The 13,357-nt window shown below is 54.2% G+C and overlaps 1 protein-coding gene across 6 annotated transcripts in view; it reads left to right on the forward strand.

Annotated features, from left to right (window-relative positions):
• Window positions 1–13,357, forward strand: part of ANKS3 (ankyrin repeat and sterile alpha motif domain containing 3) — a 27,165-nt gene that overhangs the window by 3,931 nt on the left and 9,877 nt on the right. For 2 of the 6 annotated variants that reach the window (XM_014589181.2, XM_006140727.3), the window contains exons 3-11: window positions 665–863; window positions 1,003–1,124; window positions 2,315–2,396; window positions 5,048–5,183; window positions 7,120–7,278; window positions 10,012–10,149; window positions 10,600–10,706; window positions 10,938–11,114; window positions 11,796–11,920. In XM_014589181.2, coding sequence (XP_014444667.1) covers window positions 665–863; window positions 1,003–1,124; window positions 2,315–2,396; window positions 5,048–5,183; window positions 7,120–7,278; window positions 10,012–10,149; window positions 10,600–10,706; window positions 10,938–11,114; window positions 11,796–11,920 — 1,245 coding nt within the window. Of the gene's footprint in view, window positions 1–664; window positions 864–1,002; window positions 1,125–2,264; window positions 2,397–5,047; window positions 5,184–7,119; window positions 7,279–10,011; window positions 10,150–10,599; window positions 10,707–10,937; window positions 11,115–11,795; window positions 11,921–13,357 lie in introns of those variants that run through there. The other 4 variants (XM_014589186.2, XM_027773104.1, XM_027773105.1 and 1 more) reach the window with 4 other exon arrangements.

Genomic DNA, 13,357 nt, shown 5'->3' on the forward strand with positions numbered 1-13,357 from the left:
TAGTTTTCTGTCTCGCTCTCTCTCTCTCTCTCTCTTTTTTTTTTTTTTTTTGGAGAGGTTTTTGCAATAGGGAGTGTGCGCTTACCAGAAAGAGAGAGACAGAGAGACAGAAAGTGAGAGATCACCTCCCAGGAGGGGTGGCCATGCTGCAATCCCTTTTCCATTCTCCTTGCGGGATCTTGGGCACACATACACACGCGACCGGCGTGAGTTTAAGTTACCAGGTCCGGGACTCGAACTGTGGTCAGCTACATGGGAGTCCAGCAACATAGCCATTATGCCAACTGCTGGTCCCAAGATTTTTCAAGAGTATCTTTACAGAGTGTGGTGATGACAGAGAAATGACTCCAGCAGGACTTGCCCGCTGTCCAAGCCCCTGCCTCTTTCCCATCACCCTTCTCCACCCAGCACTGGACTGGCCGGCTGGGTCGTTGGGTGCAGGTGGTCAGAACTTGGGAGGTGCTTCTCAGCCTGGCTGCTGACGTCTGGGCCAGGTGAAGCTTGGCGGGAAGGCTGCCCGGACTGCGGGAAGTTGTGCAGCCTCCCTGGCCTGCCCCTGCTGAGTACCAGTAGCTCTTCCTGCCCCGGCCCTGCCCAGGTTTCCGTCTGCTTGTACACCCGTGCAGGGCACTGGGCATGCCTGGTATGTCTCGTGCTTGTTTAGCAGAGAGCTCGATTTGAATAAGAAGAATGGGGGTGGCTGGACCCCGCTGATGTACGCCTCCTACATTGGACACGACACCATCGTGCACCTGCTGCTCGAGGCGGGGGTGAGCGTGAACGTGCCAACCCCAGAAGGGCAGACCCCCCTGATGCTGGCCTCCAGCTGCGGCAACGAGAGCATCGCCTACTTTCTCCTCCAGGTGAGCTACGCGGGGACTCAGGCCAGCGGCCTGGGGGCTCCCGCACTCTGTGCCCTGAGAGAGAACCACCGCAGCTTGGCCTGTGCTCGAGCCATGCTAACTCACCCATGAGCCTGACGCGTTCTGTGTTCTCTTGAAGCAAGGCGCCGAGCTGGAGATGCGGGACCTCCACGGCTGGACGGCCCTCTTCCACTGCACCAGTGCCGGCCACCAGCAGATGGTCAGGTTCCTCCTGGACAGCGGTGCTGATGCCAACGCGAGGTGATTACCGCACCCGAGTGGCCACAGGGGCCATGGGGCTCAGCTGATTCAGGGGCAGCCTGCCTGCGTTTGAGGGGAGAGCGCCGAGTGCAAAGGCCCCGCCAGCGTGCGCCTGGCTGCGTCCGTGGGTGACGTGGGGATCTAAGTCTTGCTTTCCTTGTCTGAAAACGGGATGGCGGTGGCTGTGTCATAGAGTGGTTAGCAGAGCCACGTATCTGACCAGGGCCAGGGGCTGGCGTGGTGAATGGCGTGGGAATGGCAGCTAGGCGCCGATTCCGGTCTCTACCCTGCTGAGCCTGTAGGTCTGGTGAGGCGGTGCTCCGGCAGCAGCTGCGCACAGCAAGCTGGACGTGGGATTGCTGCCCAAGCCCGTCTGGTGTCCACAGCCCCTGGCTGTGCGGGCCCTGAGGGGGTGAGAGCGCTGCTAACGGTGCAGCTGCCTGTGGTTAAGACCCGCTCCGACCTCAGAGGGGCTCAGGTGTGAGGCCCGGCCGCAGAGTGGACGGCAGCCATGTCTAGCTGGTTCCCCAGGACGAGGACTGGGGAGCACAAGGCAGTGCTGAGCTGGCACTCTATGAGCACCGGATACCAGCTCCAGGGGCTCAGTGTGGGAAGGACAGGTCAGGGAGGGGACTTGGAGGTTGTCCCCTGGAAGGACATGCCCTGGATCAGTGGAAAGCAGGTGAGGAATGAAGACAGGGGCTGCTTTGGTTTCTGTTATGAAGTTTTCTTCTCTCCTTCATGGGGGTGGGGCACACCTACCACACCCCTGCTAGTCCCCCCGCCAGCCAGCGTCTCGCGCCCAGGCTAACCTGAGCTGCAGCTCTGCCCACGTGGCTCCAGCTTCGTGCGTGGTACCTTACTGCCTGCGCCTCTGTGGCTGGGTCAGTGTCTGCATTTTGAGCCTGATCAAGTGGAGATTGAGGAGGTAGCCAGGGAGAACAGCCTAGAAAGAGGGAAGGCAGGGCAGATTTGTCACAAGGCCAAAACGTCAGTGCTGGGATAGACCCCAGAAGAGCTGGAAAGTTGGAGTGTTAGAACCTCTCATCTCGCCCTGCATGTCCTTACGTAGGAGGGGGCGGGAGAGGCCATGTTTAGAGGCAGATGACTCGTGCTTGGGCCTGGCTGTGTCTTCCGCAGGGGAGCGTCTGCCTGCAGGCTTCTCCACTAATCCGTGGCCCATCCCGCAGGGAGCCGCTGTATGGATTTACGCCTCTGATGGAAGCGGCTGTGGCCGGCCACGAGATCATTGTGCAGTGCTTTCTGAATCACGTGAGTGGCCCTGTCTGTGAGCTTACAGTCGTCCCAGGTGAGGGGTCTTGTCACTGAAGGAGTAACTGTAAGAGAGTTTTCTTTCACACGGAAGTAACTGCTGTTAGTTCACGTAGTCAGTCCGTTTTCATCCGGAACGTACCGATGCCCACCTTTGGGCGTACTTGGACATTGGGGCACAGTGGGAAATTTAGATGGACCCCTGCTCCTGTGATTGTGCTGAAAGTACCATTTCTCGGGACGTATGAGAAAGGTACTGGACAAGGAGGTACACACGTTACCGCATCCCTGGAAAGTCAGACAGGACAGGCAGGCAGAGCTCGCCCCTTGCTTTTCAACCGCCTGTTGCTCCCCGAGACGCCCAGTCGGTTTGATAAGGAGCCACCTAGGACCTGCCTCTGCTGTGTCAAGGTGTGTCTAGGTAACTGTGAGCACACTGCTTTTTGTTTTGAACAAAAATGGGATTCTCAATGAACTTGTTCTGTATCTTAAAAAAAAATCACTTAATATACCATAGACATTTTTGCACAGTATTCTGTATATTATCTGTGCCATAATGAATTTGGTCAGGGGGCCAGCAGGTGCCATGGTGGTTAAGGTGCTGGACTCCCACATGGCCAACCACAGTTCAAGTCTCGGACCTGGTGGCTTGCTTTCTCATTTTCCCTCTCTCCCTGTGTGTGTCTCTCTTTGATCAAATTAAAATAAGTGGATGAATAAATGAATAATTCTTTTTCTTTCTTTTTTTTTTTTTTGGAGAGATTTTCGCTATAGGGCACGTGCACTTGCCAGACAGACAGAGAGAGACAGAGAGACAGAAAGCAAGATATCACCCCCCAGGGGGGATGGTCACGCTGAAATTCCTTCTCCTCCATTCTCCTCTCGGGATCTTGGGCACGCCCACATACACACCCGGCGTGAGTTTTAAGCCACTGGGTCCAGGATGTGAACTGCGGTCGACTACGTGGGAGTCCAGCGACATAGCCATTACGCTAACTGCTGGTTCCCAATAAATGAATAATTCTTTTAAAAAAATTATTTCAGTCAGTTCCTTCTTGGTAGAAATTTAGGTTTCTGGGACCAGCAGATGGCATGATGGTTACATCACTGGACTCCCACATAGTTGACCGCAGTTCGAGTCCCAGACCAGGTTGCTTAAGAGTCACACCAGGCGCATGTGCGTGCGTGCCCAATATCCGAGAGGAGAATGGAGAAGAAGGGATTGCAGCGTGGCCATCCCCTCTGAGGGGTGATTTCTCGTTATCTGTCTCTCTGTCTCTACAATGAGCACACGCAACCTATAACAAAAATCTCTCTAAAAAGAAAGAAAATAGAGAAGACTGGAAAGATGGGAAAAGTCCTCATTACGTTATTGCTTAAAAATAATACTTCTGGGACCAGCAGTTAGCGTAATGGCTATGTCACTGGACTCCCATGTAGTCGACCGTGGTTTGAGTCCCGGTCCCGGTGGTTAAACCTCACGCCTGTTGCGTGTGCGTGCGTGCCCAAGATCCCGAGAGGAGAATGGAGAAGAAGGGATTGCAGCGTGGCCATCCCCTCTGAGGGGTGATTTCTCGTTATCTGTCTCTCTGTCTCTCTCTGTCTGTCTGGCGAGCGCACACGCCCTATAGCAAAAAACCAAAAAAGAAAAGAAAAAACCTCTCCAAAAAAAAAAAATTTCCAGGGCATGTTCCTGCCAGCATCGTCTGCCGTGGACTTTGCTTGCTTTGCCTCGTCTTGTGGCAGTCGTACTGAATATATACAGTCATGTGTCACGTAGTGACAGTCCACGCACGGCGGGGCAGCGGTGGTCCTGTGAGGAGCACGTGGGCCGTGCGGGTCTGTGCCGTGCGCTGGGCGTGGTCGGCATGGTGAAGTTGCCAATGGTGTGTTTCTCAGAGCACCGCATCGGCAGCAGCGCGTGCAGTAGTTTGTCTGAGGACCCTTTTTAAACTTGATCACACCAACTACTAGTAAACGTCAGCTTTTAGGGCGGTAAGATAGGACCCTCCGGCCCTGCCTCGGGGTTTTCGTTACTGCACATCGTTGTGCTAAGCGTTTGCACACAAGAGCCTTCTGGGTATCTAGGGCTGTCTCCTCAGGGTCGTGTCACGGAAGTGGAATCGTGCAGAGACTGAGAGTACGTTTGGAGCTTTCGATAAAAGTGACTCAATTCTGTTTCAGAGGCCTGGGCTCGCATTCTGGTTGTGGTTTACGTAGTGAACCGTCGTCTGCTGTTTTCTCCACGAAGAGAAGCGAGTGGGCCACAGCCCAGGTGCAGAGGGCAAAGCTGGTCTGGGCACAGTGGCCACCAGCCCCCGGCCCCTGACACTAAGCCCTTGTCCACTCCATGTCTGCAAGGGAGACCGTGGACCTGGTGGTCAGCACTTGGAAGGCCAAGTGTGGCTGCAGCTGCACGCAGCTCTTGGGACGTGGCGTGAAGCCCCTCCCAGCACCCACCCCCTTAGCCTTGCCCTTAGAAGAGAGCAAAACTGGTAGCCATGAGCCAGGCGAGCCTACGTCCCTCTGTCACTTGGATGCCATGCTCCTTCCCCATGAGCGCCCGCCCGAGCTCACCCTGGGCCAGCAGCCCAGGCAGTGTGAGTGCCCTAGAGGGAAATTGCTAATTCTTCTGATATGGACATCCACAGGGCGTCAAAGTGGACATGAGGGACCACAGTGGAGCCACAGCTCGGATGCTGGCCAGGCAGTACGGACACATGAAGATCGTGGCCCTGATGGACACTCACTCGCCCTCGCTGCCCAAGGGCCTCTACCGGAGCCCAGGTACCTGCACCTGTCACCTGTGACTGATGAGCTGTGGGTTGCACTGAGCGCTGGGACATCCCAGAAAGAAAGATGGGGAGGAACGCTTAGCCCTGGCTACCTCCTGCTCATCTGAGAGGTGGCTCTGGCATCTGCCGGGAGACTTTCTCTGCCTCTGCCTGCGAACTCCACTGTGTCGTCAGGGTCGAGGGCCCTCAGCTTCGCTGGGGAGAGACGCGGTGACAGGAGGGAGGTACACAAAAGCAGTAGGGGCGGAGCTGGGTAGGAGGGAGGCCTCTCAGAAGGGTCCGCTGAGTTGTTTGTTGCCATTTGTACCACGGTAGGTGGTCACATTTATGCACCTTCACTACCTCTGGATTTTGAGTCAGAAAATCCTTCCCTAGGCCTCAGTTGTGTAAGAATCATCCATGTGTTCTTTTCTTTTTTTTGGAGAGGATTTTGCTATAGGGCGCGTGCGCTCGCCAGAAAGAGACAGAGACAGAAAGCGAGAAATCACCCCCCAGGGGGATGGCCACACCACAGTCTCTTCTCCTCCATTCTCCTCTCAGGATCTTGGGCACACACGCACACATGCCCAGTGTGAGTTTAAGCCACTGGGTCTGGGACTCGAACCACGGTCAACCACATGGGAGTCCAGGGATGTAGCCATTACGCTATCTGGTAGTCTTGCACCCATGTTTTTTCTAGTACTTATATGGTTTCATTTTCTACGTTTAGATCCCTGATCTACTTACACTTTATTCTGTCATACGGTGTGAGGTATGGATCCAATTTTCTCTCTTTCCACATGGTCAGACAATTGTCCTAGTACCATTTTATTTATTTACTTACTTTTAGAGAGATTTTTTTGCTATAGGGTGCGTGTGTTTGCCAAAGAGACATAGAGAGACAGAAAGTGAGAAATCACCCTCTAAGGGGATAGTCTTGTCGCAATCCCTTCTTCATTCTCTTGGGATTTGGGGCACGCATACACATGTGCCTGGCATGAGTTTTAAGCCGCTGGATCCAGGCCTCAAAATAGTCCTTGGGGAAGGGGGAACCAGCAGTTAGCATAATGGCTATGTTGCTGGACTCCCATGTAGTCGACTGCGGTTCGCATCCCAGACCCGGTGGCTTAAAACTCATGCCGGGCGCGTGAGCATGCGTGCCCAAGATCCCAAGAGGAGAATGGAGGAGAAGGGATTGCAGCATGGCCATTCCCCCTGGGGTGTGATTTCTCACTTTCTGTCTCTCTGTCTCTCTCTCTCTGGCGAACGCACACACCCTATAGCAAAAACCTCTCCAAAAAAAAAATTTAGTCCCTGGGGAGATGGCTAAACTGCAGCCCCTTCTCCTCCATTCTCCTCCCAGGATTTGGAGCACAAATGCACACACATCAGGAGGGTTTTTCAAGTTGTCAGGTTAGGGACTCAACTGCTCAGTCAGCCATGTGGAATCCAGAGCCTTAACCCCCATACCACCTGCTGGCTCCAAATTTTACTTATCCTTTTAATTTAGGACAAAATTTATTTCTGATTATAAACAGAACAGGTTTATTGTGGCAAATTTTGGAAACCCAGAGAGGAGTGAGTATTCACCTCTGCCCTCATTACTGTCGGTTCCCTGAGGCCCACTGAACAGTGCACGATTCCTTCACAGCGTCTCTCCTAGGAGACATTCTGGCAGACACACCAGGTGGTGTGGTCATTGAAGGCGCTGGATTCCTGACTGTGATTCATGTCCCGGACCTAGTGGCATGCTTTCTCCCTTTCTCTTTCTGCCTCTGTCTGGTCAAGTTGAAAAATAATAATAAATGCAATTAAATAAATAAATAATTTTTTTAAAAAAAGGAGAGAGAAAGAAAACCAGCTGTGGTTCTCTCACCCCTCCGCTGTGCTGGTAGGTAAATCAGTCTGTTACGGAACAGGTTGTGTTGATTTTGGTCTTTGACCCGCAGAAAAATACGAAGACCTAAGCTCTTCGGATGAATCCTGCCCTGTTCCTCAGAGACAGAGGCCCTGTCGGAAGAAGGGCTTGAGCATCCACGAGGGGCCGCAAGCCCTGGCCAGGATCACAGCCATCGGCCTGGGAGGCAAGGCCGCACAGCCTGGCCACGGTGAGCCTGCACGCTTCCTGGGGGCTTCGTGCTGCCACAGCCCCAGACCCTGTCTTAAAGAGGAAAAACCCTGGGCTCCTGGGACGTGGGCCCCGGCCCCGGGCCTCACTGGGAGGGTGGGCGGCCTCTTACAGTCAGGAGGGGGACAGCAGGTGCTGGCTCGTTCGTCCAGCTCCTGCTTGCCCTCTCCATCGTTCCCACCAGGAAGCACGTGTTCTCCCCTGCAGCAGACACTAGCGGAGCTTGGCCCTCCTGCATCACGTGGGTGGGGCACCGAGTGCAGGGAACATGTGCTCCCCCGGGCCCCCCACCACCTGGGTAGAGTTGGGTGGGCCTCAGGGCAGAGGCCAAGGGAAGGTGCCGCCTGCTCTCTGTTCAGGCAGGGGCTTCGTGCTCACACCCTCCTGAGGTGGCACAGCTGGCGGGCTGCGGTCCTGGGCTCCGAGTTCTGGACCCGAGGTTACTCCCCAGTCGTCAGCCCTGGGTGTGGACGGCTTTGCCCGTGGGGTGTGCTGGGGCAGAACTGGGTTCGGTGCATGCCTTCTTGCTCTGCCCTTACCTAGTGATCAAACTGGGGCAAGACTGCGTTTTCCTTCCACGGCTGTCACCACCATGGCCAGGCCGTGCTGCTGGCCCTCAGGAGCAAGCCTCCCTCGGAAGCTTGGGCTTGGGAGAGCTCTTCCCAGTCAGAGCAGATCATTTCAGTCAAGGCCGCAGGAGTAGCTCGACTTCCTCTGAGACCCAGAAGTCCTGAGATGCTCAAACTCTTGTCTTTAGGAGCCCTGGCACCCAGCTGGGACTACAGAGGCCCTTCCCCTGTTGTCCTGGGAGGGGAGCTGGCGGGCCTTTCTCCCGCTGCCTAGCTGTGGGTTCAGGGCTGCACAGAGCCCACTGCTGTCCTTCCAAGTGGCAATCTGTTCCTTCCGAGGCATCTGTGGTGCTACCCTGCCTGAGGTCTGGTGGGAGCGGGAGCAAGGGGGCTTGTCCCTGGGGGCGGCGTGGTGACTTCCATCTGTGGAGCTGTGCAGCCAATGCGTTAGTGCTCATTTCTCCCATGACCACCCACCACCCACCCTGACAGCTGGGATCGCAGCAGGTGCAGGTCCCGTGTGCGGGGAGGCCACAGACGTGAAACCGGCGCCCCCCCACATGGCCTTGGCACCGCGGGGCTGACTGCCGAGTGCACACGCAGACTCGTGATTCCAGGTTCCAGTGTGTGTGGCCCTCGTGTGCCACTCTCGGCATAGATCTCAGCTGTGGCACTTCAGGGGCTGTTTTTATTCTCTCCAATTACACCTGCCTATGAAATTTACATTTTCTATACGTGAATATATTCTCCATGCTGATCATTTTTAAAACTTTGAATAATCAATAGCTTGCTCTGACTGTAAAAAAAAAATCTCCATTAATGGGGATGGCAGGTGGCATGGTGGTTAAGGGTGCTGGACTCTCACATGGCCAACCACAGTTCGAGTCCCAGACCTGGTGGCTTGCTTTCTCACTTTCTCTTTCTCTCTGTCTCTCTCTGGTCAAATAAATAAATTAATTTGATTTAAAAATAATTTAAAAAAATAACTATTTAGTTTTGTTCATTCATTCACTTATTTTAATTTGACCAGAGAGAGACAGAGAGAGAGAGAGTGAGCGAGGGAATGTAAGAAAGCAAGCTGCCAGGTCCGGGACTCCAGCCATGGTCTGCTGTGTGGGAGTGTCCAGTATTTCTACCACCACACCACCTGCTGGTCCCCTAAAATACAATTCTTTAAAAAAAGAACAAAGAAAAAAACCTGTTAACTAAGAAAGCCCCGTGGCCGCCAGCTGGTCTTGGGCAGAGACAGGCTGGCTTTGGAGTGGGGTGGGGCCGGGCAGGGGAGGGGCGGAACCGGAGCCACAGCGTCCGCAGGCTTATGCTCTGCCTTGGCTTGCCTGTGTGGGTGAGTGGCGCCCGGGGTGTGGGGGCCTGCCTCACTGCTGCCCACTCCTAGCCCGGGCCTTTTTCCTTCCTGTGTGGAAGTGGGAAGGACTCCCTCTAAATGCCGGTGCTGAAGTCTCAGGGATGGGGGCTGGCCAGCTGTGTGGTGATTGAGGCACTGGACTCCCACATGGCTGACCGTGGTTCAAGTCCTGGGCCTGATGGCTTGCTTTCTCATTTTCCTTCTCTTGCTCTTTCTCTCTCTCCCTCTCTCTGTGATTATCTCTGGTGAGCATAAGTGCCTTATAACAAATTAAAATAACAGTAATAAAATACTAAAGAGCAAGTGTAAGAACAGTCTCAGGGACAAAGAGATTTGTCATGCGCTGTGTGTGTGGGCAGGCGTATGTGTGTGTCCGTGTGTGTGTGGGGGCTTAGCTAAAGATACCCTGGGGTGCCATCTGTCTTCGGCTCAGAGCCCTGTAAGTGCAGCATGCCGTTCCTGCTACTCCCGATCGGAAAAGAGACAGCCAGGTGCAGTGGGGGCCCGGGCTCGTCCCTCTGCAGTCCTGGCTCCCCCAGCCCTTGTCATGAGACATGACCTGGTCTCTGAACCCCTTGGAGCTTCTCTGTCACCTGCAAAGAACAGCAAGGCCAGGTTACTGTGGTAACAGATGACATGCCAGCCAGGGAGCTTCCTTCCTGCCCGCTTGATCCTGGTCTTGTCTTGTCCAGAGCCCTCTGCAGAGGTGGTGGCGTTTGGAAGGAGGAATGTGTTCGTTTTTTGTTCATGTAGGTCACGTGCCCCGTTCTGTACACAGAGCAGGTACCTCCCCGGGGCTACGTCACCTTCAGCAGCAGTGATGAGAACCCCCTGGAAGGGGGGGGCCTCTGCCACCGGGACGTCACCTCGCCCATCAACGACCGGGATGTGGAGAGCAGCAGCAGCAGCAGTCGAGGTACGCCACTGCCTGCCCCCCCGGGCCTGGTCGATCCTGGGCTCCCGTGTGCCCGCCCTCCTGTCCAGCTGGGGGTGGAGAAACGGGAGTCGCAGGAGCCCCGTGAACCAGCGAATCTGGCGTGGAGCAGAGGAGAGGCTCCTGGTCCTCTGCCCCCATGAAGGTTAGGGGGAGCCTTTCCAAACAGACGGGGTTTCCTGACAGCCTTCCTGCGGGATGTGTCCTAGGGACATGCATCCACCATCAAGCAGCCGTTCCAGGTGCTTAAGGTTCACCAGGGAACACAGACAAGAGCCCTGCCTGTCGGTAGAGGGGGTGGCTGGGCAGGTGGGCAGCGCCACACAGGAGAGGACGTGGCGTTGGCGTGTGGCTGAGCAGTGGGTGCAGGCTCGGGGAGCCCCCCAGTCTCCAGAACGGGAGCTGTAGTTAGCGTCCTGTGTTCTGCGTCAGAGGAGCATGCGTCCTGCACCCAGCCTGGGGCCGTCTGGAGCAGCAGCAGGGAGGGCCTGGCCAGGGCCCAGGGACTCAGCAGCGAAGCCTCTCTGGAGAGCAATGAGGTGAGGACTTCCCTTCTTCCTTCCCTTCCTTGGTGTGGGGGCATCCTGGCAGCTAACCTGGGACAAGCAAGTCTCTAACAGGTGTGCAGGGCGCTTCCCCGGGAGCACCTGTGTGGTGGGTGGGGGGTGCAGGACGGGTTTCAAGCTCATTCACCCTGCGAGTGGAGAGCAGTGTGGGTGTGACTGCCCACCAGCCCTTCGGTGTTGTTCCTGACTCCCCCCTCACTGCAGGATTCGGATCATGTGCGTAAAAGCTCAGTTCGCAAACAAACTAAAAGCTATGTGAAGACCAAGACCCGTTCCAGCAACAGTGACAGCCAGTGGCCTCCCAGCACTGAGGCTCCCGGGGCAGCCTGTTCCCCCGGATCTCCCCCCCACATTGAGAGGTCCCCTTACTCCGGGCCTCCGGTAAGACCATCCATGACACTGGCAGCTGCACTCAGAACGGTGGTGGTGTGCTCTGTGGCCCGTGAGGCTTTTGTTGTGTATTCGTGGTGGGCCCCTCCCAGCCCGAGGCTAGAACGGTGGCGGTTTTGCTCGAGGTGACTATAAAGCTGCTCGCCCGAGACAGACGCGCTCTGACACTCAGGGAATGTTTAAGGGAGGGGTCACCGTCCTAAATGGATCGAAACAGCCAAGGGAGCTCAGTAACTCTGGGTGGGATAAACTCAGAACTGCACTCAGACACATCACAATCAGAATGTCGGACAAAGAACCACGAACAAGAACTGACCCGTCACAGAGAGGGTTCCCCATAAGACCAGCAGCTTCGTGAACACCGTGAGAAAACTGAGCATTTGTGGGGACAAGGACTCATTTCCACTGACACGAGACGGGACAAGGAGAGGCAGGTCTTGGAATGCCCCCAGCGTGGACTCAGCTCCCTGCTCTGCATGAGGGCATCTAGACGGGCGAGGCAGCGTGGGCTCCGCCCAGACAGGCCGTCCGGTGTCGAGCGTGGGAGTGAGTGGCACTCAGCGTGCGAGGGACTGCAGGAACAGTGTTGAGCAAGGAGCCACACGACCTGCAGAGCCCCTGCTTCCCCTTGGCCCCAAGGCTTTTGTACTCTCCTGTCTTCTCCCCCCGTAGGACCTTGCTACGCTGCTGGAGCAGATTGGGTGTCTCAAGTACCTGCGAGTGTTCGAGGAGCAGGATGTAGACCTCCGCATTTTCCTGACCCTCACCGAGAGCGACCTGAAGGAAATCGGCATCACGTGAGTCGGGGCTGTCTCAGGCCCTCGCCCTCCTCACTTCAGCCTAGGTGCCCACTTCGTCCCAGTGGGAGGCTTACTGTCCTGCCTCCCACCTGACCTAGATGGCCTGGCCGACGCCTCTGTGTTCAGGGCACTTGGCTATCTCTGCTGGTTCACTTTTTTTTTTTTTCTTAAAACAAATTTTACTGCTTTTTTTCTCATTTAGAAAAAAAGAATTCTGCAAACTTATCATTTTTACAGTTCCTATAGAGGCAGTAATTTATCACATGGGTTTTCATTTCTCAAGAACTTAAAAGTGTTTTAACATAAAATTCAAATAATTAAGGTCTGTTTTCTTGAAGTATTATCAGATATTTGTATTTTTTAAAGAATTTTATTATCTTTTTTAAAATTTGCTACAGGGCATGTGCACTCACCAGAGAGAGATAGATACAGAGAAAGAGAAAGCAAGCCACCAGGTGTGGAACTGGAAGTGTGGTCGGCCATGTGGGAGTCCAGCAACTTAATCACCATGCCACCCGCTGGCTCCTAAAGTTTGTATCTTTAATTATAATTCTTCCGAGTGATTTTTTTTAAAGGATTATTTATTTAATTTTTATTTATTCATGAATTTAATTTGACCAGAGAGAGAGTGAAGGTGAGAAAGCAAGCCACCAGGTACAGGACTCAAACCATGGTTGGCCATGTGGGAGTGTCCAGTGCCTTAACCACCATGCCACCTGCTGGCCCCATCTTTGGAGTCATTTTAACATGTTAAAGTACATTCTCTTGGGACCAGCAATTGGCATAATGGCTATGTTGCTGGACTCCCATTTATTCAACTGTGGTTTGAGTCCTGGACCTGGTGGCTTAAACTCACGCCGGGCGCGTGTGCATGCGTGCCCAAGATCCTGAGAGGAGAATGGAGGAGAAGGGATTTCGGCGTGACCATCCCCCCTGGGGGGTGATTTCTCGTTTTCTGTCTCTCTGTCTCTCTCTGTCTTTCTTGCAAGCGCACGCACCCTGTAGCGAAAATCTCTCCAAAAAAAAAAAAAAAGTACTTTCTCCTTTGTGAGCTGCTCACCATGAAAGCTCTTTACTGAGATATATATATACTTTTTAATTACTTAATTATATTATTTTCAATTTGCCAGAGAGGGAAAGTGAAATAGCAAGCCATCAGGTCCCAGACTCAAACCATGGTTAGCCAGGTAGGAATCCAGTGTTGTACCCACCATGCCACCTGCTGGCCCCAAGATCATTATTAACACAGAGTCCAGTCGCTGTCTGTTGTCTTTTGATGCCATCCTGCAGGACTCCTTGAGTGTTTCTAGCCGGGCAGGTGTATCAGTAACTAGCTCCCTCAGCTTTTGCCCATCAGGGAATGTGTTCATCTCTCTTACTTTTAACTTTTTTTTTTTTTTTTTTTTTGGAGGGGTTTTCCTGTTAAGGGCGGGC

Source organism: Tupaia chinensis, unplaced genomic scaffold (assembly GCF_000334495.1).
Source record: "Tupaia chinensis unplaced genomic scaffold, TupChi_1.0 Scaffold000042_2, whole genome shotgun sequence".
Classification (NCBI taxonomy): Eukaryota; Metazoa; Chordata; class Mammalia; order Scandentia; family Tupaiidae; genus Tupaia; species Tupaia belangeri.